The 26627-nt window shown below is 30.7% G+C and overlaps 6 protein-coding genes across 6 annotated transcripts in view; 5 read left to right on the top strand and 1 right to left on the bottom strand.

The window, feature by feature from the left end:
- Positions 1–8001: 8001 nt before the first annotated feature.
- On the top strand, positions 8002–10123 carry LOC106790700 (nuclear RNA export factor 1-like). The gene is made up of 2 exons (XM_014755794.1): positions 8002–8183; positions 8265–10123. Exon 2 carries the CDS (start codon positions 8381–8383, stop codon positions 9977–9979), a length of 1599 nt encoding a protein of 532 aa, XP_014611280.1. The 5' UTR covers positions 8002–8183; positions 8265–8380; the 3' UTR covers positions 9980–10123.
- Positions 10124–11063: 940 nt separating this feature from the next.
- LOC106790660 (WD repeat-containing protein 38-like) lies at positions 11064–13334 on the top strand. Its single transcript, XM_014755726.1, has 10 exons — positions 11064–11319; positions 11417–11463; positions 11553–11705; positions 11781–11876; positions 12039–12219; positions 12302–12408; positions 12498–12641; positions 12736–12816; positions 12898–13128; positions 13191–13334. Exons 1-10 carry the CDS (start codon positions 11229–11231, stop codon positions 13299–13301), a joined length of 1242 nt encoding a protein of 413 aa, XP_014611212.1. The 5' UTR covers positions 11064–11228; the 3' UTR covers positions 13302–13334.
- Positions 13335–15720: 2386 nt separating this feature from the next.
- LOC106790687 (basic phospholipase A2 PA-10A) lies at positions 15721–17233 on the top strand. The gene is made up of 3 exons (XM_014755764.1): positions 15721–16572; positions 16646–16755; positions 16840–17233. Exons 1-3 carry the CDS (start codon positions 16394–16396, stop codon positions 17004–17006), a joined length of 456 nt encoding a protein of 151 aa, XP_014611250.1. The 5' UTR covers positions 15721–16393; the 3' UTR covers positions 17007–17233.
- Positions 17231–19398, bottom strand: LOC106790686 (CDK5 regulatory subunit-associated protein 3). The gene is made up of 8 exons (XM_014755763.1): positions 19282–19398; positions 19016–19190; positions 18681–18919; positions 18333–18606; positions 17959–18245; positions 17669–17877; positions 17438–17609; positions 17231–17348 (listed from the first exon to the last, which is right to left on the bottom strand). Exons 1-8 carry the CDS (start codon positions 19285–19287, stop codon positions 17280–17282), a joined length of 1431 nt encoding a protein of 476 aa, XP_014611249.1. The 5' UTR covers positions 19288–19398; the 3' UTR covers positions 17231–17279.
- Positions 19399–19509: 111 nt separating this feature from the next.
- LOC106790685 (acylphosphatase-1-like) lies at positions 19510–20535 on the top strand. The gene is made up of 4 exons (XM_014755762.1): positions 19510–19699; positions 19770–19786; positions 19977–20086; positions 20158–20535. The coding sequence occupies exons 1-4, from the start codon at positions 19618–19620 to the stop codon at positions 20270–20272; spliced, it is 324 nt and encodes a 107-aa protein (XP_014611248.1). The 5' UTR covers positions 19510–19617; the 3' UTR covers positions 20273–20535.
- A 195-nt stretch (positions 20536–20730) lies between these two features.
- LOC106790684 (lateral signaling target protein 2 homolog) overlaps positions 20731–26627 on the top strand; it is a 17667-nt gene continuing 11770 nt past the window's right edge. Inside the window, exon 1 of the mRNA XM_014755761.1 lies at positions 20731–21291. Within this exon, the coding sequence (XP_014611247.1) occupies positions 21256–21291 (36 nt within the window). The 5' untranslated portion in view covers positions 20731–21255. The remainder of the gene's footprint in view (positions 21292–26627) is intronic.

The raw sequence follows: 26627 nt of genomic DNA, 5'->3' as shown, positions 1-26627 counted from the left end.
AGCACCGAATAATCAGGCTCGTGTAGCCAAGGATGTCCATCAATCGTTGGCCCTTTCCTTAAGGACAGGACCTCCCGCGACGTTTCTCATCTTCTCACCGGTCGACATGGGGCGTCCTCGGCTCGCGTTAAACGTGCTTCCTAACTGCCCTTCCATGATCTAAAGATCGACGTGGATCATCACGTCTTCTAATACTATTTTCTCTCTTTCTATATATATATATATATATGTTTATTATAGATATATGTATTGGTTTGCTTAGGAAAAAGCTCGTATCGATTAATATTTTTTATAAACTTAATACATTTTTCTCATAATCTCGGCACGAATTTTACGAACATAAGTAATGGTATTATATACATTTGATTGCAATTAAATCATATATATGTATCTTTTGTTATACATTGATTTCTATTTTGATAGATATATTAAGTATATGTCGATAGTATTGTTTAAAGAAAAATTAGAATTAATTTCAATTTTATATGTTTTAATATTTATCCTACTCGAAATATTTGCATTTAAGTGAAATTTTTTGTAGATGATAAATATATCTGTATAATAATAATATTAAATCAAAATATATGATAAATATATTAATATCACGATCAATGTTCTTTACAAATAATATTCCAATTTCGACAGATGTAATATTAAACCGGTCAGTTAATCGAGTAAGAATGTAATAATACACAGAATCTACCGAAAGACAATGGACACTTATTGAAGTCAGAATACGATAACTTTATATAGAAGATAAGGTTGAAGCAGAAAGAGAGTAAAAACAGAGTTGAGTGAGTAAGTGAGTGAATGAGAAAAAGAGAGAGAGAGAGAGAGAGAGAGAGAGAGAAGGAGGGAGAGGCGTGGAAGATCACGATTCACCCATACAAAATCACGAAGACGAGTATATATGGTCTGGTAATCAAAGCCATAAATCCGAGGCGTAAGCAAGCTCCTTTCCGATAGAGATTCACCGTTCGATGCTTCTTTATCTCTCTTTCGCGCTCTTCTCTTCCATACATTCATATATAAATGCACGTATATACAACGTGTGTATGAATGTTTGTAAATGTATATTATAGATTGTATACGTGTAGTTAGTGATCCAAGATTTTCCAGGATGTATCTCTCGCGTCTGTTGGCACTAAACGATCGATTACATCCACTACGATCGCTAATTATCGCTACGGTGAGATATAACGATCGTCGAGGGCGTCTATCGCGATGTAACTGTGAAGAAGAAGAAAAAGAAAAAGAAGAAAATGAAAAAGAAGAAGAAGAAGATGAAGAAAGTATATAAGTACCTTCTTTTAAATCGTCCGATCGATTCTCCCTTATTTCTTTTATTCTTATTTTACTCTTTACAAATTTCGATCCGCCCCCCAGCTGAAATAACGAATCTGACTGCATCTGACTGCTAAGAAAGAAAGGAAGATAAAGATAAAGAGAAAGAGAGAGAGAGAGAGAGAGAGAGAGAGAGAGAGAGAGAGAGAGAGAAAGAGAAAGAGAGTTGTTCCGTGCGAATAAATCGTTTCCTTTCTGATTGTCTACTTTTCTTATTTTATTTATTAAAAAGACTAATCGGTCCCCTACCAACACAATGCTCACGTTTCAAAACTTATTATCTTAGCTTTGATATCTTTAAAAAAAACGTTACATGTTCACTATAATTAAAGACTTATATATTCGTCATAATAATCTAAGTATCGAGGAAGGTTTTATGATGAAAAAATTGAATATGAATAAGAAAGATCAAAGCTAGATAAAAGACTGATTCCAAAAGAAAAATGATTAAATTATTAGCATTATACCCGTTTGTATTGTACAATGAAACCCGTAATTTAAATGATATTCACTTTGCCAAAAATTTACCGATTAATATTTCAAATGCACAGACATATTAAAAAATCAATCAGTAATAATATTAATTACTTTCGAATAAAAAAAAAAAAAAAATAAGGCAACCAACTAAATATACTCCGCGTTTGAAATAATCACGTGAAATCGATAACCTTCCGCATAACTATGCACGAACGAAAGATATCTTCCTCATTCTCACGACCAACTAAAGAAAAAAAAAATAAAATCTAAAGCTCGCGCGCGGTTTAAGTTCGGTTAAGAATCACGGAGAAGAGAGAGGAAGAGAGCAACACCTCGGGCAGAAGAAAGGGCGAGAAATCGTCGAAGAAATTTTGCCTTTGCCGCGTTGGTTGTTGCTCGATCGACCGAGGCACGAGAAAGAAGAAGAAGATTTCGAAAAAACAACTATGAGGAAATAACAAAATAACAAAACAAAAAATAATAATAAAAATGAGGAAGAAAAAAAACAAAAAAATTATAAAAGAATAATAAAAGTATCGGCGCTATATCGACGGTAGGCCCAGTGCATCGCGTTTCTTTGGGCCGGTGCAGCAGCCAGCCGTAGCGTTCCGCATCGTTGCAAGCGCATCGAGGCCAAGGAGGGCTCAACCCTCCCCCCCCTGTCCCTCCTCCCTACCCCTCGTCCACCTTCTCCTCAACCTCCTCTTTTACCTCAACCTCCTCCTCCTCCTCCTCCTCCTTCAACTCACCTCTTTTCTTCTCTTCTTTTGCAGGTCGTCCCTTCTTCTTAGGGGCTTTCGTTCTTCTCTCGGAGCTTCGGCCACGCGGAATGGGCGTGGTGATGCACGAGCGGCTATCGAAACGCTCTATCGCTAATAAATCTGTACCTCAACTAGAATCTGCCCCGAGGCATCCTACTTTGCGTCAATGTACCCTTTCGTCTCGCTATCCGAATCCTACTTCTTCTAAGTTCTTCCTTTAACTATCTTTCTCTTTCTCTTTATATCTTTCTTTCTTTCTTTATTTCTATGGGTATTACGAATTGGAACACGATCATCGAGGATCTAGATATAATTTAATGCTCTTATTTATCTTTATTTTCTTCGATAGAAATACAATGATTATATTATATTATATTATATTCCTAAATATGAATGTTTTCGTTCCCTTTTAAATTTAGTTTTCGCGATAATTTTTTTTTTTTTTTTTTTTTACCTACGGTTACAGAGCGGATTATTTTTTTATACGGGAAATCGCATTTGCGAGATATCGATCGATTGAAAGGATTATTATTATTATTGTTTTTCTTTTCTTTTTCTTTTTTTTTTTAAATCGGCACAAACTTTACCCCCAATACCATCTAGCGGGGGAAAATTAAAAACTGGTGAAAAGTTTTTACCGACGATCGTGCCGATAAAACAGTTTCGAGCGCGTTCGTGGCTGTAATTTTGAAATGAATTATATACAAAAAGTTGGAACTTTTTTATGATAATATTAAATCACGTTGTATATTCGATGCGGCTTGTTTACGAGAAGTGAAAAAATTTGTTTGTTTTATTTTTTTAATTAAAATCGTACGAAGTTATTATATCGATCTACGGAAAGATCGCAAGCTACGTATTAGAGTGTAGATATTTTTCGATATTTTTCTAGGTATTTTGATAAATATAAAAATGACAGTAGTTGCCTGCAGGAACGTCGAAGAATAAGAAGAATAAAAAGAAGAAGAAGAAGAAGAAGAAGACGATGGAGTACGCATCCGGCTTGAGCCAATAAATTTTTCACATGACCTGTACCAATAATGCGAGATAGCGGGAGTAAAAGAGAGGCATCGACGCGATCCTGAAACAACTATACTTATCGAAGATCGTGCCTCGCAGGCTCCGAAGGAGGAAGGCGCGCGTTTTCAGTCTCGCTTCTGTAATTACGATCTTCTTCCTCGTGGTACACACGCGGAACGCGAGCGTGCGCACATTCTGCCTCCCTTATTCCGCTTTTACTTTCGTACATTCTTCGATCGCTCTATGTATTTTGTAAAAAGAAAAAGAAACAAAAAGAAAACGAAGAAAAAGAAGAAGAAGAAGATGATGATTTTTTCTTAATATTATCGATAACAAAAATATTTCCGTAAACGATATTATAATAATAATTTTAATACACATACCATAATACCACTAAAGAATACGAATATCGATAAATCTAGAAATAAATAATAAAATGTTTAAGACCATCTAACAAAAGTAACATTGGTATTTCCTCTTAATAATACAAACCATAACATAACAGATTCTCGCACAATTTACACATAGAACTATAATTCCTTCACGATAAATTCATTCTATCTTTTAACTCGATCCGACCTAAGACGAATCAATTCTATTTAGAGTTTCGATATCTCTAAGATATTTAAAAGCAAAAGAATACAAATGTTAATAGAAAAAAAATAGGATGAAACTGAAGGACCTGGAGCAACCCATCCACCACCACGACTACCCCACCCCCTCATCGTAGTTTGTAGTCTTTTCACGCTGATGTAAAGTGTAGTAGCGTTGTACTGTAGGCTATACCGGTTGGCAACATAACGTCGATCGTGATAAAAGCATCGGACAATAATAAACAATGCGTGAAACGACAAGTACAGTCGTCCGTAGGTATGGCGTCCATGGCAAGGCATTTCGCGAGAGATCCTATCGTTCGTTCGTTCGTTGGTTGGTTCGTTCGCGGACTCTGTGGCGGTAGCAACACCAGAGCGCAATCAATCATTCGAACCGGATAAAATATAAAATACGGTGCCACGGCCCCGATGTGTTTGCCGTTTTATTTATTTGCACGGTCATGCAAGCTACGCGGAATTAACGTATTTTTTGCACGCGACCACAACACCAGGATACGGAACGAGCGCGCCTCCGAGCTTTATTATCGTCGCGAACATTACGCGAGAAATACGGACGATGAATTTAATGCATTTTAGAGAAAGAGAAGAAGAGAGAGGGAAGAAGTTAGCAAACGATCAAGATTAAATATAAGTTCCTTCTATTAGATTGTTCAAAAAATGTATATTCCGTTTTCTTTTTCTTTTTTTCTTCTCTCTCCCCCAATGGCATATAATAAAATGATTTCTTCATATTCAAAATCTACAAGGACGTTTTACATGATTGACGACCACCAATCGGCAATTAGGTTATCCGTACAAATTATTAACGCTATTGATATTATTATTAATATATTCAATAAATCGTTCTCTCCAAATTGATACGCGAACTTTCCGGTAAACCTATAAAGTATAATCCATTCTATAAATGAATATAATTATAAACCCCTGTATAAAGTTTCTCTGAATAATAATTGCATGATGAAGTTTAATTTGTTGACTCCTGTGCTGTTAAATGATATTATATTTAAAAAATAGTGATTTAGTTAATGAAGAATGGAGTGAATGACGTTAGTCTCGATCGAGATGAACGTTGTCTCCGTGTTAATCTTTGCTCCACTTTCATCATATAAGAAAGATCTACTCCCTTTTCGAATCGAGTTCGTAAAGTAGCATCCGAAAAGTCAAGAGAGAGAGAAAGAAAGAGATAGAAAGAGAGAAAAAGAGAAATAGACTGTGATGGATGGTACGCGGGTTCTAACATATCTTGTATCGCACTATCGCTTCTACCGCTTGTGCTTATTAAACTGTTCGGTATTTCTCGTCGACGTGCAACAAGGCATGCTTGCTTCCTTGCTTCCTTGCACGAAGAAGATGCGGAAGAAGAAAGATGAAAGATGAAAGATGAAAGAAAAAGAAAAATAAGAATATGAAGAAGAAGGAGATGAAGATGGAGAAGATGAAGAGGAAGAGGAAAAGTAGAAGAATATGAAGAAGAGGTACGAGACAGGAACGACGAAGAAGATCGATGCACCGTTCCCAGCTACCTTCGAAACTTTTAATAAGTGTCATCGACTACCGTGGTAGCATTGGACGCTTCGTTATAAATCGCTACCGTTTTTTCTACCTCCAAAGAATATCCTTTTCTTCGTTTTTTTTTTTTTTTTTAAACTACTTTTCTTCCATTTCTTTTCTTTCTTTTTTTCTTGTTGTTTTTTTTTGTAACCCCTTTCACGTCAAAATCGATACGCATCTAATTTTTTTACTCCTCGCCTATTATTCAACCATTTTAGTTTGTTTTTCTTCGAGAGAATGATCGTGATCATTGTAAGGATGTAAGAATAGAAGTAAATAATCCAAAATATCTGACTCTAAACCAATGGAATGTCTATTGTTGTTTGTAAAGATTTCTAGGGAACACCCGGTACAGGAAAAAGGGATGCTGAGAAAGACGGTCTTCTTCCTTCTGCTCTTAGAACGGCAACGGATCGCTACGTTATTATTTTCGCCAGTTATCGAATTAGATGTTGGCTTAACGGGTACGTACAAGGTACTCCCTATATATGTGTGTATATATATATATATACATATATGTATTATATGTATATATATATATAAACTCATGGCACATAGGCGTATATACTATATTTACTTTATAAGAGTTCTTTGCCCAAGGGGGCCAGATTGCAAACGATCTATACAATGTACAAATATATATATATATATACATACATACATAACATATGCATATACATTATATGTAGGTAATAAGTATAGTAGAGTACTTTTTACCGATATCAATTTTTTGTATCGACATTTCCATATGGTAACTTATCCTATGATAAAGTAAACTTCCAATGTAAAGTAAAGTTCCACACACAGATGGCGCGATTAATTAATTTCCGGTATATTTCGATTAATCGAAAAAATATCATACGAATTTTAAATGAGAACACTCGGATAAAGTAGAGTTATGTTTGAAAAGATTGAAGAAAAGCTATAAAGTTATAAATCGATCAAGAAAATATAATCGCGTTTACGTTAGACGCCCATGGATCTTTCCCTAGATTTTCTCTCTCACTCTATCTCTTTTTCGTTCGTTCTAACATCGAACGTTGTTGAATCGATGCGTTGAGAAAGGAAGAGAGAAGAGCATCCTCTCTAAGATTATGGCTTATTCGTTACTACCTACAACGTACTTACGTTACTTTTAGAACTGCTTATTACTGTGATTACCTGCGCATAATACAACGGACCGAGCGTTCTACAATTTATTATTGAATTGCTATAATGCGCTTCGTATCGTCATATTCCTCCACGTTCTGTATATATACATATACACATGTACTATATACGTGTGTAGAATTATATATGTATGTATATGTATATACGTATAACGCGAAACGATCAACGGTCTATCCAAAGATACAAAACTATCACCTTTTTTTTCAAAATAGAATATTGAAAAAATTAATAATAAATAACTTACAATTTTCACAGTTGTACGTACATAAATGGTTAATATCTCGAAGTAAATTCAAAGATAGGCCTGATCCGCTAGGCACCCAGAAGAATTCCTTTTCTTTTTCGATGATAATCTCACAATGGTCATAATTAAACTATAATTAAAGAGAAAAATAAAAATTATTTAAATTATTCTTTTAAAATCTATTTCTTTTGCAATAGGTATAAAGATCAACGATCAAATGTTTTGATACTCATCTTACATATTTGTTATAAAATAACTTATATTTTATATTAATATTGAAGTAAAATGATAAAGAAAGTTTGTAAGATAATGTTTTGCTTACCATTATGATATTAAACTTAATTTTTACACAAATTTGTCCACAACGAAACCGACTCAAATCTGATTAACCGAAGGACCTGTGTGAACTAAGCCATTAATTCCGAAATTTCGATAATAAGAATAATATCGAAATTATATTGCGACTTCCTATTGGAGGATGATCGTGATTGGCACATTAAAATTATTAAAAAACGCGTATGCTGATTGGATCTCGTCATTATAATATGAATAATTAAATATTTGAATTTAAATAATACTATTATGTGCTAATAAATTTTTTAATATGGTTAAAAATTAAAAAAAATAATTATGTTATATCTCAAAGATGTGTGTGTTTAACTTTATTAATAATATTGTTAATTAATTAAAATTAATTTAAATAATATTTCGCGTTGATCAGGAATAAATTATAATATTTAAATAATAATACATTTGTTTAAATAATAGATCGTCTAAAACGAGTTGCAATTTTGAAATAATTAATATTCGTATTTTAATAATAGTAAGTTTTAAATTCAAATTAGGAAGTGGCATCACTGCTACATATAACATGAAAGACTTTGAGAGATAATATTTTAATATTCTTTTTGAATGCAACAAATAAATATCAAGATTTTTTATAATTGTTCACACATATAATTATTACAAAAAGTTATAATTATGAATCACGTGATTACATAGGTAAATATATTGTTCTATTATGAAATTCATTTGTAGGTTAGAAAACAGTATATAAAAAATAAAAAATATTTTTGTTTGCAGGTATTTTTTCACACCAAATGTAAAAGTGATTAATAATTTGATATGTAACTATTGAACAAACAATAATATATTGTTATTAATGTTATGTTATTGATTTGTCAATAAATCAAGTCAAAATGCAAAGAAATTTGGGAATTCCGCATAGTTACACTTTAGATTCATCAATGGCAATTAAATTGGTCATAGGTCAGAACAACAATTATCCAGAACAAATGCTAATAGAAAGTCTAAATATATGGCATGAGTTTAAAATAATTAGAGGTGCACAGTACAACAAGGAAGACGTATTAAAAGCTATATTAAATTCTGTAGAACCGGCATACTTGTTACCAGTGAAATATCAAGTGCGAGGAGAAGATTCATATTTTATAGCCAGCAATTGTGGCCCTGCTATTGAAAGCTTATGCAGATCTAGTTTAATTGTTAAAAATCCACACGGTAATCCTCTGATTTTAACAATTGTCTTGGGCTTTGCCTCGGTTTCTGATTTAACCATTAACATTCAACCGCTTATTTTAAATACTTTGACAAAAAGGTATGATTTTAATAAGAAATTATTAGATTTAGAAGCATTTCATAAGGATGCAGATTTATATAAAACTATTTACTGTCCTTTGTCGCATCCAACTAATTTGGAACACATATTAAAAGTTGCTAAAAGTACGGTGGCTGCAATTGAATATATAAATTTAAAGCATAATGAATTATGTATATTGGACGCTATAAAATGTTTAGACTCAAATTCTTTGAAATATTTAGATTTAAGATACAATAGTTTATTAAATATGAAAGATCTTGAGATCTTACAAAATTTAATGATTAGGAAACTTTGGTTAGATGGTAATCCACTATGTGAAAATTATTCTAGTGCTAAACAATATATAAACTCTGCGATGATATATTGCCCGCATATAATTCAGTTGGACGGTGCAGCTGTATATAATTCTACTTTTCCAATAACGCATTATGAGTACTTCAAGAATGGTTCAAGACGTGAACTTGTATATCAATTCATTAGACATTATTTTAATTTATTTGATCAAGAAGATAGAAAGATTTTAAGAGGATTGTATGATAAACACGCACTTTACTCTTTAAGTTGCAATATTCCATTTTCTATTGCTCATAAGAAAAATTTAGTGCAATATACTAAAAGTAGAAATCTTTTAAAAGTAACAAATTCAAATAAAAGGCGTAAATTTTTATACTATGGAGAAACTGATATATTGAATACTATCAACGCATTACCAAGAACTTGTCATTACCAAAACTCATTTCAATATGATCTGATGTACGATGATAATGAACGTTTAATGATATGTGTTACCGGATTATTTATGAATAAAAATAGCAATAATCAAATACTATCGTTCAATAGAACTTTTGTTTTATGGACTGGTCCTGATAACGAATATACTATTATAAATGATCAGTCATGCATTAACGATACTCCAGAAAACGAAACTTTAATTAATACAATTATTGCATTAAATGATACAGATAGTACTTCACATGACAAGGATTTTGTACCAGAATGTTTTAGCCCAAAAGAGAGATATGAACTAATAACAGAATTAGAACAAATAAGTAAATTAAAGAAAGAGTGGTGTCAAACGTATTTGTATAAGACACACTGGAATTTGCGACAAAGTATTCAAACTTTTATGAGAGATTTTAAAAACAACACTCTACCGCCAGAAGCTTTTAATATTTAAAATATAAATTCTCGCTACATGAAAAACACATATATTTGTAAATTTTGTATATAAAAACAATTCTCTGTGCTTTTATATCATTCTTTATTAATTTGTAAAAGAATATTTTTCTAAATCTCAAATTAAATGTTATTTTTCATATTATAGGAAGTACCATTTTTTATCCTACGAGAGCCACTAAACAAACAATGCCGTTACATTAATAAGTAGTAATACTAATTATCATTAATTAAATATTAGGTTAGCCTATTTGAAGGTACATAAATGATACATTCTCCAATACATTATCAAATATATTATTAACATTTGAAAAACCTTCATTAATCACCTTTTGTAGGTTTCCATCATTACCGACCGAATACAAGAAGTATTAAATTCTAGCACAAAAAAGTTGGCAAAGAACCGCAACAGCAGAAAAGAAATGAACAAGTGCTCTTAATTGTTCAGTAATTGTTTAATCAAAATCCATAATTGCTCACTTTATTAATTAATTATTTAATTAGAATAATTAATATATACTAATAATTATTTACTTATAATTAAAGAATAGTGTATTCTTTGATAGTAAATAATAGTATATGATATATTCTCTTTGATAGTATAAATAGTATAGTTATATTGTAAGAAAATTGTAAATAATTATATTTAATTTTTAGTGTACCTAAATATGTGTGTGCCTTCAGAAATCCGATTTTTATACATATATATTGTAAAAATTAGAAGAAAATCAAAACGAGTAGATGATAAATCCAACGATGATCACCTGTAACAAAAAGAAAACTATATTAGTCATACAGTCAAAAGTGATACAACTGCCTGACAATAATCGTCCAATTCACAGATGCAGTTACTAAAAAATAAAGTATCTATTGATTACTGTGAAATACTTTTAAACTGCATTATATAAAAAAGAAAAAATGCAAATTTAATAAAATACGAACACAGTGAAAAATTTAAAAGACAAAATAAGAAAAGAGAAATTACTGTAATATAATATATACATAATATAATGTAATATAATATATAATAGAACTATTTAATAGTTCTCTCCTTTCTATTTTATTATATAATTATTAACAGATGGTACATTTAAATCTTACTGTAAATGGATCAAAAACTTTCGATATTCGATAATTGAAATCATTGACTATCGATAAGTTCAGGTTTTCGAAAAATTCGACACTCGAATAATTTTGTAAAATATTGTCTTCTAATATATTTTGGAAATATTTTGTAGTTTTATTCAAAAATGAATAAGAGCAATAGTAAAACGGGAAGTAAATATAGAGTTAATCGTCCTCAACGTCTACGCCATGAAGATTTGAGTCAAACAAATTCTGGTTCGTAAAATTTAAATTTATATTCGTTTGAATATTCGCATTTTTCTTTTTTTACGTTTAAACGAAGAAATATTATTAATAAATAAATTCTTAATAGTACAACAAACTACGCAGACGACGACAAAGATTATTAAAGAAGAAAATGTTAGTATTTATAAAAATTTAATGAAATTCCAAATATACGAAATTAACAAGCAATGCAATATTCTAATATATTTTAATATTTGCATTAGAATCCAATAGAAACACCTGCTAGTACGTTGAAAATGGATTATTTAACTGATAGGAGAATATCGCAAGCTGAAATTGACAGACGTTATACTTGGCTGCAACAAGCAAGAATGAGCATTTCATCTACAAAAGATCGTTGTCGTATCATTCATGAGGTTTATTTCCAGAAATATTCAAACTTTCTAATTTTGTAGCTATTTTATTAACATAGGAATATATTGAATTGTTAGGTTCGGTTTCCTGATACTTTTAATGGTCTGTACAGTGTACGTTTTTCTGCTGATGGTGAAGTCATGGTTACGTGTTTTGGAACAGGCGGTATTCAAGTATATAATATTATCTATTAATATTTTAAATATTCTATAATAAATTAGCCAATAATTATATAATGTCAGAACTTTTAATTAAAAAAATACTGGTGCTTAATTTATTTAGATATAAATCATCAAACATTTTCAATTATAAAAATATTGAATTTTACTCTTTAGATTCGTAGCGGCGAAACTGCACAGTTAAAAGCAACATTGAGAAGCGGAATGGAAACTTCGTTTCCAGTTATGTGTTGTAGATTTCATCCTTTAAAAAAGAATACGTTCTATACGTCTAGCGCATGCGGTAATATTTTCCAATGTACTACGGACAAAAATGAATTAATCAAATTTATTTCAGGTTTAGTTTATCTTTTAATTGTCGAATTTAACAGTAGCATACATTTTCATTTAAAATTCATAATACTAATCAATTAATTTAGAACCGAAAAACGAAATTAATACTATAGACGTTAGCGTAGATGGAAATTATTTGGTTACTGGTGGCAAAGATGCAGCCGTTAGAATTTACGATTCCGAAATCGGCAAAGTAAATTCAATTTCATTCCTCCCATTTTTCCATTTTATCTTTCACTCTATGTAAAAACACTTTAATTGAATAGTACAAATTGTATTTAGCTAGTACTGACGTATCAAAAAACAGACGCTGATATGCTGCATGAAAAAGTCACGAGATTTCATCGCATGAGAATATTCGCTGCGAGGTTTCACAATATTTATTCGGATTTGATTATTACCGGAGGCTGGGACGATACAGTTAGAGTAAATTTCAAATTCACTGCCTAGTACCTACACGTCTCTTTCAAGCTATCTCAACTCAATTGGAATATTTTTTATTAAATTATTTTATTTTTAGATTTGGGATATCAGAGACGGTGGTGGATCCATTAGAACGATCAAAGGGCCTCACATTTGTGGCGACGCTATTGATTTACGAGTAATATTGTTTTTCTCACATTGTATAACAATTTGATACCATTTGTATTTGTACGTATTTGAAAATTCAATTTTATTTGAGGAATCACACATTTTGACGGGTTCTTGGGTCGTTCGTGAAAGTCTTCAAATTTGGGACTTGATGAGTGCTAAATTAATCAAGACAATTAAACCACGAAACAGACCAACTACCTTAGAAGGAGAATTCCTTTATACAGTTCAGTATTTTGATGGAGATCCTTATGGGGATCATATACTTGCTGGTGGTTCTGGTACCGGTGCTGTTGAAATAATCAGTATAAAGGAACAAAAGGTTGTCAATTACCTTTCACAGTTCATATTTAAGTCACTTTATTATCTAACCTTTTCGAGCAGGTAATGGGTAGTTTCAACGTAAATAAACCGGTTGTTGCGTTGGACAGTAATGGAACTACAATAGTCTACGGTGGTATGGAGTCTGTAATTAGGCTTGGTAATTATAGTTAAGAAGAAAATTTTAACTAATTTTAATATTACATCTTTTTTATTCGTTTATGATTATTTTACAGCTTATTTAATAATGTATCAATGTGTTAGTTCTAATTTTTTACATGTATAGAGAAGTACGACAGTTTGTTTAATATAATTTAGGTCGAATAACATTTGATTTATACATTTAATTTCGTTTATTACTCATTCTTTTTCTTTGCTTAAAATTTCTCTAGTTTTCTTTCGTGGCCCGTAATATATTTCTTTTTTTCTATATATAGTATATAATTTTTAAAATAAGAGATTGATAAATATTTATGAATATAGTTTTATATATTAACTTGTTGCACCGCGTGTAAGGTGGTTCGATGTGCTCTGTAGAGTTGCGGTACGATGCACCTCGTTACACAGATAGGCCATGTATAAAGTGACGATCATTGATGATTTTATATATATGTATATATATACGCTTATATACCATATAGTTTTATATTTAAAAATATAAAATATAAGAAATAATTCAATGCGAATAAAAGTAAAAATTATACCATCATTATTCTTACAACAATTAAAAAAATAATGGGACATTCTAAAATTATCCTGCTAATCGTGACTTTTTTTCCGGAGGCTTATTTACGTTTAGATTTTAGTCATAATGCGTTACCTGGATGTAATCTACAATTGCAATTACCGTTGCATTCTTAGTGACGCGATGTTATTACCCGTTACAGTCATAATTATAAGGTTGGAAGAAATGGCTAAGTTGAGACAACACAATCAACACAATGTTCAAAACATATCAAACGTGACGTCAACTTGTGTTAAATGATAAATATTATCAACGTTAGTTTTTCCTTTATACGTCTCTATACTCATTTTTTTCATCGTTAAGTATTTTCGATACCTTTTGTATTTTTGTTCTAATTACCCACATTGACGAGAGTGCGCGTAAAACACTTTACGCTTGCTGATCATGAGAGTGTACCGTTATCACTTACCTAAACTTTCATTTTAGAGATACATAGTACGTATTTCAAATACATTTACTTCTATTTGCATATTTAAAGAACCATATCTTTATTAAACACACGTATATATGTGCGTATATCATTTTATTTTTTTATGCTAATATATCTTCTTTATTATCTTTGGAACAAACAGTATTGCATTCTCACGCTGATCTTATAAATCGATTCTATGAATTAACGGAGCAAATCCGGTCGGTTGATAGACATTTACAATGCGTTTCTTGAACTTAAGTATCGTGAGATAATCATGCATTTAAGTATTTTTTATTCAATACAAGAAGATTCCAAAGTACATTATATTTAATATGAAAATTTGCATCTATATCTTTGTTCTCGGAGAAAGTTAATTAAAGAATAAAAAAAAAGGGAAAAAGAAAGGACATGAAAATAAAACCGCGAGATCATTTTTCAAATTTAATAAGCTTGTCATCTGGTATGTAATACATAATTCTGATCTTTCGGGTTACTGGAACAAAAATTGTTTCTCGTAGGTACATTATACGAAGAAAAGAAAAGAAAAGAAAAGAAGAAAAGAAAAAAATAAGAAATAAGATTACCTTCGACCTCGAGCTCGTCAAGATGAAAAAAAATGAATGTACGAAACGGACATCATCTAAGAGAATGAAGCTTAGATCTCTTTCTCCTTCTTTATGGAACTCACAACGAAAGTATAACAGTAGGTTTCTCAAAGCATCAGTTAGGCGCTCCCTGTTCGGTACGCTGGAGATGAACAGAGAGTTCATCCGATATATGCAGACGTACTAAATCAGTCGAAGTAGTTTAACAAAACGCTTTGCTCTACACTCTCGGCAACTCTCTGAGTGATTTTAGTGGAAGGATACCAATTTTTATCGATCATCATTCACGAAAAATCGAACGAATCTTTTCTATGAGTTATCACTAACAATAAAGAAGAAGAGAAATGTTTTATCAAACCTATTTGTTCTAAAGAAAAATCTAATCTCTTCGAATCAAGTATTCGCACGAGTAGTCAATGTGATTCAAGTATTATATCGAACATTAAATGATATTTAAAAACATGTTATCGGTGTGTATCTCGTTAAGAAATCATTTGACAAGTTTTAAAGTGTTGTATACTTCGTTTTAATTGAAATAAGTTTATTGTTCGTTTTAATGATGATCTTATGAAAGAATGAGGGATCGTGTTATCGAATTATGTATTATGATTATAATCGTATCTCGTGAAATGCCGAAAAAATTCGAAGGGATTCGTAGATGACACGAAATTGTTTTTATTTTCTTCATTGATTAAAAACGTGTCTGATGCATCCGATAGAAATTGATGTATCCTTCAACGCGATAGCTAAGCGATTCGCTTGCAAGCGTAGAAGTATTGTACCTTTAACTTTAAAATTAATTCTATTTATTAGTATATTTTATTGCGGAGTTCGAGGTACGTATACAGTTATTAATACAATGTTTTATTGTAAATTAATAAACTTTTCTTTTTATAAGACAATTCGATGTAAAGTGATACGCACATTTGGTTTGGAAATTTTGTAAAATTGTAGAACTATAATTGGAAATTCTTTGAACGAGCTCTGATTACTTCTATACCTTTACAGATTTCGAACGCATTACTCACGCGATGCGATTCTTTTGATATTCTTTTAAAGAGTTGCACGAAAGCGTAAAATATTAGAGACTGAAAGTAAATTATAGTAAAATACACGATAGAAATATAATTTAATATATGTCATTTTTCAATGAATGATTGTAATTAATGTATACATTTTTTTTTTAAGTAATAATAATTGATTTGTTTCGCAGCAAATGTAACGCCATATACGATAAAAAAAACGGGCCATGGCTTAATTCATAGAGTTCATCGCGATGATTCGAATATCAAAGAATCAGTCATAAAACATGCTGAAAATTTAGAAAATTTTAAATATTCGAAAAATACAAATGTAAGTGTACAATTTGATTTATCAACGCTTACCAATGCTACCAAGAATATTACAAAAGCTCATAAAACGATGTGAGTATATTGTTTTCAATAACAAACAAAAATAAATTTATTATTTAAATATATATACAATTAATTAATAAATAAAATACATGGTTGTAATTAAAAGTGATGGAGGTGAACCTACTAATCATACAAGATTTAAAAGAGGCGTCATTCATCTTTACAATATGGTAGTGTGTGCGACAGGATGTAATCCTCTGGCGTATAAAGGATATGGTTGTTACTGTGGTTTCTTAGGATCTGGATATGTCATTGATGGAATTGATCGGTAAACCCTTCATTTTGTAATAAATAAATCAAAGTAATGTTGTTTTTCTAAAATGAAAAATAATTATTTTTAGTTGTTGTAAAATGCATGATTGGTGCTATGATGCCACAGAATGTCCAATATTTATGGAATATATAGCACCCTATTATTGGAGATGTTATCATGGTCATAAACCTGTATGTGGTAGGTAGATCATTAACTGTTATAAGTTACAATTAGTAAAAATATGCTGTGTAACGAAACAGATAATGATTCTTTGATTTATAGCCGTTGAACATGGTAAATGGGGAGGATCGGGTTCGTGTGCTCAACGTTTGTGCGAGTGTGACAGAACTTTAGCTGAATGTTTGCGTCGTTATCCTTGTCCAACTACAAAAGCTGTTTGTACTTCATCACCCTGGAGATTAGTACAAAATCTTTTCATGATTATGTAGTTTCACGTACCATGTCAATTTTAGGTATACCAAAGATATAAAATGTATATATTTTATAATGCAGATAAATAGTTCTCTATAATATATTTACAGATTGCGCATCTCTTAAACAGCTGATCGTTTTATACCTCAGGAATTTATATTACAAAAATATAAAGTATAACTTTGTTTTAGTTACTCTTAATTCAAGAGTTTAACAGATGTTAATGAAGAATAACTCTGTATATTATTTTTTGTAATTTTTATATATACTTTTAATTATTAATATTATTATTACAAGATAGGACCTCCTCTGATATGCACAATTCTATTTTGATATTTTTTTGAAATATCTTTTTCTATCTGTAAGAATATAAGAAGATTTGAATGTTACTTATCATAGCGTATTTATTAAAGATATTATCTTAGTTATTAATAATTTCAAATGGTACCTCAGTCTGTAATTCTTTCATTCTTTGTACAGCATGATTTAATACAGGCTGTAAATTTATTATACGTTCTTCCGCTTCTTTCTTCTTTTGTGCAGAAGTTTCTTGATACTTTAACATTCTCTCAACTACAGCTAATTTTTGTTGCAAAGATAACGTTAATGTATCCGCGTAACTGCAAGCAATATTTAGCATTTATACAGTGAGAAAGAAGTAAAGGAAAATATTATTTACCTTGGAAGATTTCTGATAGAATATAAGTGTTGATATTTACTGTCGGACATGTTAGAAATAATACTTTGAATTTCGTGCAACATACTTTGTACGCTTTGCAAATTAGAAAGTTGTACAATTTCTGATGTCTCTTGTATGTGACTGAAGGCCATCAAATCTTCTTTATTTTCTTGAAATTCATACTTACGCATTTTTAAAAATGCTTCCAGCTAGGGATTAATATATGTTTAGAATTTTTTATTAAAATAATTATCAATCTTGGTGAAGTGAATTAGCTATTTATATCTTACTTCGAATAAATCATTCATAAAGTCTATCATTGTTTGATGTTCTAAAATAGTCGGAGCGGGAAAATCTACCACTAATTCGTCTTGCAAACATATTATATCTGTACAAGAATTCTCACACTTGATATTTTCCATATAAGCATCATCGTTTTCTATTGTTATATCATAAGTTTCTTCCATTTGTTTTTCATTACCGTCTTCCACAACAACGATGTCGAAATCAGAACTAGACATTAATTGTTGTGACGAATCTTCTAGCAAAAATTCTGTCACCATAGTATTTCCTTTTTCTATAAAACAATTTAATATTTGACTTAATATTTATAATACAGTATATATATACTTTTTAAATTTATATCAAAATTATCTTGGCATACCTATCACATGTTTTAAACATTTCAAACTATCTTCATTAATTTCTTTTCCACTAGTAAATTTCACATATGCTTCGTAAAAATTAATAATGTCGTCCAAAGATTTAGCTCTCTCCGCTATTTTAGAACAAATTTTTGGTAATTCAGTTTTAGCAGTTTCACATAATTCAACTCGAATATTTTTTCCAGGTATATTTAATTGTTTACAGAGAGCATCGAATTCAGCTTTCGCCGTTCTCTCCGATTTTTTATATTTTTCTGTTTCTTTATCTAAATCCTATAGGATGTAATAACATATATGAAGAAATACTATTAATAAGAATATTACAAACTTATTGTAGAACAACTTACATCTTGTGTTTGTTGTAATTTTTGTATTTGTTTCTTTAGACTAGGTATATCGTATTTGACAAATTTCATCAACATTTGTGCAGCTTCTGCGAGGTACATGTTATCTCTTTCATACAGAGACATAATCTCCTGCCAATCCTTCATTCTTTGTGACCCGTATCTTCCAAACATATTTTTAGTATTTGCTTCAGTTTCTTTCAAAATTTCAATTAATTTAAGACAGTCAAAGTAATTGATATCTATATGAATAAATATAAAATAATATATATGATCAAATAAAAGTACAAATATATGGAAGCCTAATGGTTACAAATATTTTAAACGTTGATCATTACCAATGGTAGACAATAAACATGCAACATCATCTCGGACTGGCATATCTTTTATGGCATCACTTATTTTTTCTCTAATAATAACAGCTTTTGAATACCAATCTTTTTTACAATGTCTTCTACTGATCAACCATTCCAACAATCTACTAATGTTAATATCTATTGGAATGTTTTGTTCCTGAAAGAGAAAATGTTGAAAACATTTTAAATATGATTGTGATAGATATTTTCTTTTCTTTTTTTTATTCAAATAACATTTATTTACTTACATTCATGATAAATAATATATATTAATTAATTATATTATCTATATATATATATAGTGTAACAGCTGTTATGGTTTATATCAACTTTGATTATGTGAAACAGCTGTCAGTACAGTTCAATTCGATCATGAACTACTAGCATAATGTAGAAGTTTTAAAACACCACCTGGTGAACAAGAAAGGAAAGTATTACAGATTCTATTCTTATTTTACTCGAGAATTATTTCATCTATATTATTAGTATTTCATGATAAGGAAAAAAACAATTATCTTGTAACAATTTTTTATTTAATTTATTTGAAAAAATTGAAGGTTTTATTTGGCGTAATTATTCTTTTTATGATTACTCGTAGATTTTTAACGTACAATACAATGTCAAAGCTTGTGGCATTGGATTTTGAAGTATTTGGAACAGTTCAAGGTATATTACGAAAAAATATTTACAAAATAATTGTGGAGATATTAAATTACCTTTTATTTATATTTTCCAGGTGTCTTCTTCAGAAAGGTATGATGAATTTTTGTTTAAACATCTCTGCATCTTATTTGCAGATTTAAATTAAATATTTCTTTACAAAGAAAATATACAACTAGCAATTTTTGTAAATGAAATTATAACGTACTAAATTATATAGGTTATAAGTTCTATTTATCTGTTTCTACATAAAAATGTATTGTTATATTATTTTTTAATGCAGTATACTCAACAAAAAGGTCAAGAGTTAGGTTTAAAAGGATGGTGTATGAATACGAGCAAAGGAACCGTAGTTGGACAATTGGAGGGTGAAGAATCTAGGGTGGAAGAAATGTATTTGCTTAGAATATTCATATTAGTTCATTGAGCGTTTTATTTATTAATTTATTGTTAATATTTTGTAGGAAACGTTGGTTGCAATATAAAGGAAGCCCTCAGTCATCTATTACCAAGGCAGTATTCCAGAATGAGAAAGAGATCACGCAACCATCCTTTAAAAGTTTTGACATCAGAAAATAATTGTTGAAAGTAGGAAATTAATATAGTTTAAAAATTATCTTATTAGTATATATGCTAATATTTATTTTGTCAATAATGCAATATTATTAATCCTTTTGCTTTAATCGCACAATGAGAAAAGTATTGTAAATAAAATAAGTACAATAACTGTTACTCAAAATTAACTTTAAGCATATAATTTTAGAAAATTTATAATCTAATTCTCAAGTGAAGATTAATATTGTCAAGAGACAATAAATATTAATTATAATACTGAATTACAATCATTATAACCGTATCTTATTATCTTTTAAAATAATTAATAAACAATCGATATTATGTTACTTCGATAGTTGACATTTTGTATGTTCAAATAGCGCGCGCCAATAGAAAACATAAAGAGATAACAAGGAAGATGGCGCAGTTGCATACGCATGTGCAGGAAATCAGTTGCGTAGTTGCTTTTCGTGTTTCCGCGGTCAGTCATCATCGGTCTCATGGACGTGCGATTACCGCTTTCGGATATGTGAGTGTTTCTCGTGCGCAAAGCGAAGAGGAGGAGGTGAGAGAGAGAGCGAGAGAGAAAAAGATAGAAAGAAGGAAAGAGAAAAAGAAAGAAAGAAAGGAAGAAAGAAAGAGAGTGAGTGAAAGATTATTCGATGGTTGTTCGGTTGTTCGGTTGTTGGAAGTATTGCGAAAGGAAGACACCTTGTATTGCCTATCATTTCTGCATCTGTTTGTTGTATCTACTTCCTAGGAGAGTTAATAACAGCAACAGCAGTAGCAGTAGGAGCAGCAACAACAGCGACCTTCGTGCTAGCTGAAAAGAGAAAGATTTGGCTATGCGCTCTGTGCAGATCGACTTGAAATCAGTATTTCTACCGATTCAAACTACAGTGGTGGTGAGGAAGAAGAAGACGATCAAGAAGGCGACCAAGACGACGATTACGACGATAACTATTCGTCCGTGATAACGGCAGACATTGTCGCGATTTAGATGCGCGATGGAGTCCATAAGAAAGTGGTTTTACAGGCCTAAGGTGAATACTTTTCCTATATACATATATTCTATTTTGTTTCTTTTATATTTAATTTTGTTTCTTGCATTAGACATGTTTTTCTCTCTCTCTCCTTGTTCATACTATATATACAGACCATCAGTCTGTCTCTGCAACTTGTATGCTTTTATAGCTGATCGAACGTATGCACTTTCTCATATATATATATAGGTGTGTATATAAGTAGTACGTTTGTTACTCTTCTCCATTTTACCACCTGCATACTATTACTACCTGTTTAACAAAATTTCTCACGTTTTCGAAGCCTACCTCTTTACCCTCCCCCTTTCTTTATCGTTCTCAATGAGAGATCAAATTTACCTCGTTATATCACTCTCATTTTTACTCCATCAACTTGTAAACATATTACAAACATATTCCCCACCTCTCCCATATTTTCCTCTCTTACTCTTTAATCTTTTTAAAAAAGATAAAAAGGAAGAAAATATGTAAAAAAGAAAAAAAAGAAAAATTAGAGTGTTCATTCTTAGTTTCTTTTTAGTTGTTTACATAAATCCGACAAACTATAGTCTTATCGCGAACGTGCATTGGATCACGTTCCAATACTTGTAGAAAGAAAGAAAGAAAAAAAGAGAGAGAGAGAGAGAGTGAGAGATAGATTTAGCTAGAAGAAGAAGAAACAAAAATCGAATTTTTGTCTATATTTTTGCGTGCGTAATCATTCGATCAAACTATAATAATCTATTCACAAAGGACATTTGTTTCAATTTGATTAATCATTGCAGATGTTTTTTTTTTTTTTTTGGCAAACAGATGTGTGACTCTTCATCAGGAAATATTCATTATTCTTATGTGCCAGTAGAGAGAAAAGATATTGTAAAAAAAATGATAGATAGTTTGAGAACATGTGTTGGTACAATTGTTCGAGTAAAAATGTAGGTTCGTTTTTTCTCTGTAAGGACGATTGGATTAATTCAGAAGGAAACGTTTCGTGTCGGGATGTTGCACAACATGGTGGGAGAGAGAGAAACCCGAGGAATAAGAGAAGAAGGAGTGGAGGTGGCGATGCTCGCGCGTATCGTCTTTTTAACATCTATACGTGTGTGTCTGTGTGTATGTATGTGTTGTACGTTTTCTATATATATATATATATGTATAATTTTTTGTATGCGTGTGTCTGTGTGTATGTGTGCTTCTTGTCACTCGATATCTCTTCGGCCGTGTCGAGGTTACGCGGCAGGTGAAAGAGAGGTAGCTTTTAACGTTGAAAACTCAAGCAAGCTGCTGCTATCGGTTTATTCGCTGTTTAGTTTTTCAACATTAATTCCAACTTAAACGAAGTAAACGATTGTAACAAACGAGCTAAGTCAAAGCGAAACGCTAACTAATATCATTTCCGTTTAATTACGATCTACGACGCACAATCGTATTTATTTATTACACCTTTTTGTATATATGTGGTTAGGGTAAAAGCGCGCGTTTATAAACAAACATTTGTTCAAATGATTTTTCGTTAATCGCATATAGTGTGTTACGTTCGATAAATTTTTATTTTATTCTTTTAACGTAAGTTACTAATTATTGGAAAAATATTCTCATTCAAGAATCCCGTCTATCTTTATTTCTTTATTTCTTTCTTTTATTATTAGTTTTTATTTCACGCGACGTGTTTCCAATTATTTTGAGATATATATATATTGATTAGTTGGAAAAAGAATATATTAAAATTTATGATAGACATTTGTATTAATTTACACGTCTTTCTAATTTATGCAGATAAAAGTATGTGTAAGGTTCAAGGATTTTTCGTTGATTGAATTTATCGTAGATACATTTTTCTTTTCTTTTTCTTTGTTTTCTTATTATTGTAGATTAGAATTTTGTAATTATCGAGATATGATTAATTTAAATATCATTCTTTATTTCTTTTTTCTTTTTTATTTCGCGGACCAGTTTATAATCATTTTGATCTGTAGATTAGTTAGAAAAAGAAGATACAATTTGGTAGACATTTAAATTGTACGCAGATGCGTTCCTTATTCATCGTCTAGTCATTGTGCCAAGTTGTTACGATCACATATTCGTAAGATAACAACTTCGATGAATGTTAGAAGAATGTATATATATGTACAATAATAGCTTAGCAAAGTTTTTAGAAAGAGAAAGAGAGAGAGAGAGAAATAAAAATATAATCTATCGTAAATTCAAATTGTAAACCCGTGAAAAAATCTTTTATTAAACGACTCGAAATAACTTTTAATGTTTTATTTTCTTGTAATAGAGAAGATATATATCAAAAAGTGAAATGAATTTCAATGTAAAAACACTGAGCGATAGAGAGAGAAAGAGAAAGAAAGAGTGGGAGGGGTGGGGGGAGGAAGGGGGAAGGATTAAAGGGGAGTCGTATAATCTAATAAATATTGCAGGTGGACAATGACGGGAAATTCCCGTTGTTACCAACGTGCTATGTTTAAATAATTCGTTGAAAAAGTATCACGCAAGTGATAATCTTCCTTCTCTCTCTTTCACACTCTTGCACTCGTATTTTTTTTTTAAACATATTTAGTTATTTCTCTATCTTTCTTTGATTGTTTCATTCTTCTTCTTCTTCTTCTTCTTCTTCTTCCGATTTATCTTTTTATTACAAGTTTGAGCAAGTGAACAAGTGAGCAAGAAACTTTCAAGGTGTTTTTCTTCTATCTCCATACCTCTTGGAGTTTAAAACTCGTCACATTCCTCGTATTTCCCTCCTGTTTTGGTGCACCTCCTTCTTCTTACTCATTCGTTCTTTCCCGCTGATTGCATCTTAATATCTAGTTATTACTCGTTATTGGCTTCCTTATTTTTAAATTAACTCTGACGTCATAACTATCATCGAGATATCAAGAACACGCAAGAGATTCGCCTTTTTATCCTTTATTCTTTGTTTCTTTTTTATTTTTTATTTCTTCTTTTCCTTTTTTTATTACTTCGTTTTCAATCATTTACATTTGTTTCGAATATCATCCGAATATTAGTATTATTATTAATTCAGTTTTTAATTAACGTGAAATCGCTTTAACAACAAAATATATATATATATATGTCAAAATGAATATAAAATAAGAATTATTTTGTGTCGATCGAAATTTCCAAAAGTTTTCGTTCTCGTGTTACTCATAACATTTGACAAAGTTCGATTTCATGATACGTAGAATTCCGTTGATATCCTCTGTAAGATAATTAAATGCCGTGTTTCACTTGTAATTAATACATAATGATATACACTCGTCACGTATCATGCCTCTCGACGTAACACACACACACACATCAATACACATTATTATTTACCGATACACGACACGACACACACCACACGCGGGAGTTTCGAATCTCCTCCTCCCTACGTTTGGAAAGAGAATCTGAATAAGAAATTTCTCTTTTGTCACGCTCTTTGTGTAAACACGTTAGATTTTCTATTTCGATGCTGGTTGTACACGAGCTTAACATACGAAATAAGATTAGAAACGTGACGGGAAAACTTAACTTTCGATTATTTTCAATAAACGCGCTTGAAACTTCTTCCGAATATATATTTTTTTTCTTTAGTTTTTCATACCTCAAAAGTGAAATCGATTACATATTTGAAAAAAAAGAAAACGCGGGTAAAATAATTCGCTCGATATTTTCGATATCTCGAAATCGCGTTCTTTTTAGCGGTAAATTTAAATATGTACGTACGTACCGTGTATCCATATTTGTTTGTATTATACGTTCCTTCGTTTTAAACAATATGATTATCATTCGTAACGAATGATGTTACGAACCGTGTGAAATCTTTTTATTAAATAAGAAAGAAAAAGAAATAGATACAAACCCAAAAAAAAAAAAAAGAAAAATAAAAATAAAATGGAATGAAGGATTGATAAATCTCACGATAACGGATGCGGTCTGTGGTTTCATTCTATAAAGAAAGCGATCGTCCTTTTACGGAGAACACGTGAATACGAAGAGTTACGAGAGAACAGGAAATAATGGATTACGGTATGAGTAATTCCTATTTCTTTAGATATATATTATTTTTCTAATTTTTTTTTTTTTTTTTTCGAATTATAGATGAACGCATATTTTATAGAATTTTAATTGGTGTCATACATTTATTCTATGTAATCGTTATCACATACGCAACACATCATTTACAAATTTTTTCAAAGAGAGATCTTTACTTTAACATTATAATTGTAATATTAATCTTATTTCTCGTTCATTTAAATTATCAATTAATAATTATAATAATAGCACGTGCAGAAAAAATAAGTGCACGTTGAAGGGTAAGAATGATGAAGATAGATAGACATAAATGAGAGTTTAGGGTGTGGGGTTTAATACTTCACGCTAAGTGGATCACCAACTATGAAAGTATGAATGAAGAAAAAGGGAATAAAAAATAGGAAGGGGGTGAAAATTGACGAAGGGGTGGTGAGCATTCTCGTCTACACAAATATATAACCAACTAGGAGAATCGTAGTCTAACGTTAGTGTAACTATGACATATGTATAAAGGGTGACTCAAGAAAAATCGGAGATGGGGAGGAGGTTGGAATGGTGTACATATATATATATATATATATGTACGTATATAACTACATACATATGTGTATATCTTCTATATATTGACGTTGAGGGTTGGACGGGGTCAATGGTATCGGGAGGATGACTCATTTGCACCGAAGGACTTTTTGCATATTATCCGAGACCATCTATGGTTTAACGATCCTAAAAAGTCGTCTGCTTTTTTTTTTCTTTCATTATTTTATTTCTTTTTTTTTTTTAACCACGCCTACGTTTATAGGTGTCTACAATTTTTTTTTTTTTTTTTTTTTTTTAAACTTCGTCGGATTAATTAAAAGAAATTACGAAAGCAATTTAAGAGATTATTGTGTCGACGACAATGACAACGACGACAAAATGCTGTTCCATTATTTCTTTTTTTTTTTTTCCTATTCGTGTATACACGTATACATATTACATGGATACATATATGCATGCGTGCATATACGCATGTATATAAAAATATTTACACACGTCGTTGTTGACAATGCGTATTCGTTTAAAAAATTAAACGACCGATAAAAGATAGACCGTGACTCTTCAATTCTATGCAATACACGCGTGTACTCTTTTTTTTTTTTTTCACATGCACATATGTGTATGTATATATATAAGTACGTAAGAAAAGGTTTGGAAACTTCGTAGAAACTTTTATTGAATGTTCTTAACATTCTTAAGTATTTTTTTTTTTTTTTTTTTACTTATTTTTATATGCTGAATTTATTTATTTATTTATTTTTTTTTTTTCTAAGTAAAATCATTCAATA

The sequence above is a fragment of the Polistes canadensis genome, unplaced genomic scaffold, assembly GCF_001313835.1.
Source record: "Polistes canadensis isolate GaletaPanama2010 unplaced genomic scaffold, ASM131383v1 scaffold_254, whole genome shotgun sequence".
NCBI classification, from domain to species: Eukaryota; Metazoa; Arthropoda; class Insecta; order Hymenoptera; family Vespidae; genus Polistes; species Polistes canadensis.
This window is presented reverse-complemented; position numbering and strand designations above follow the sequence as displayed.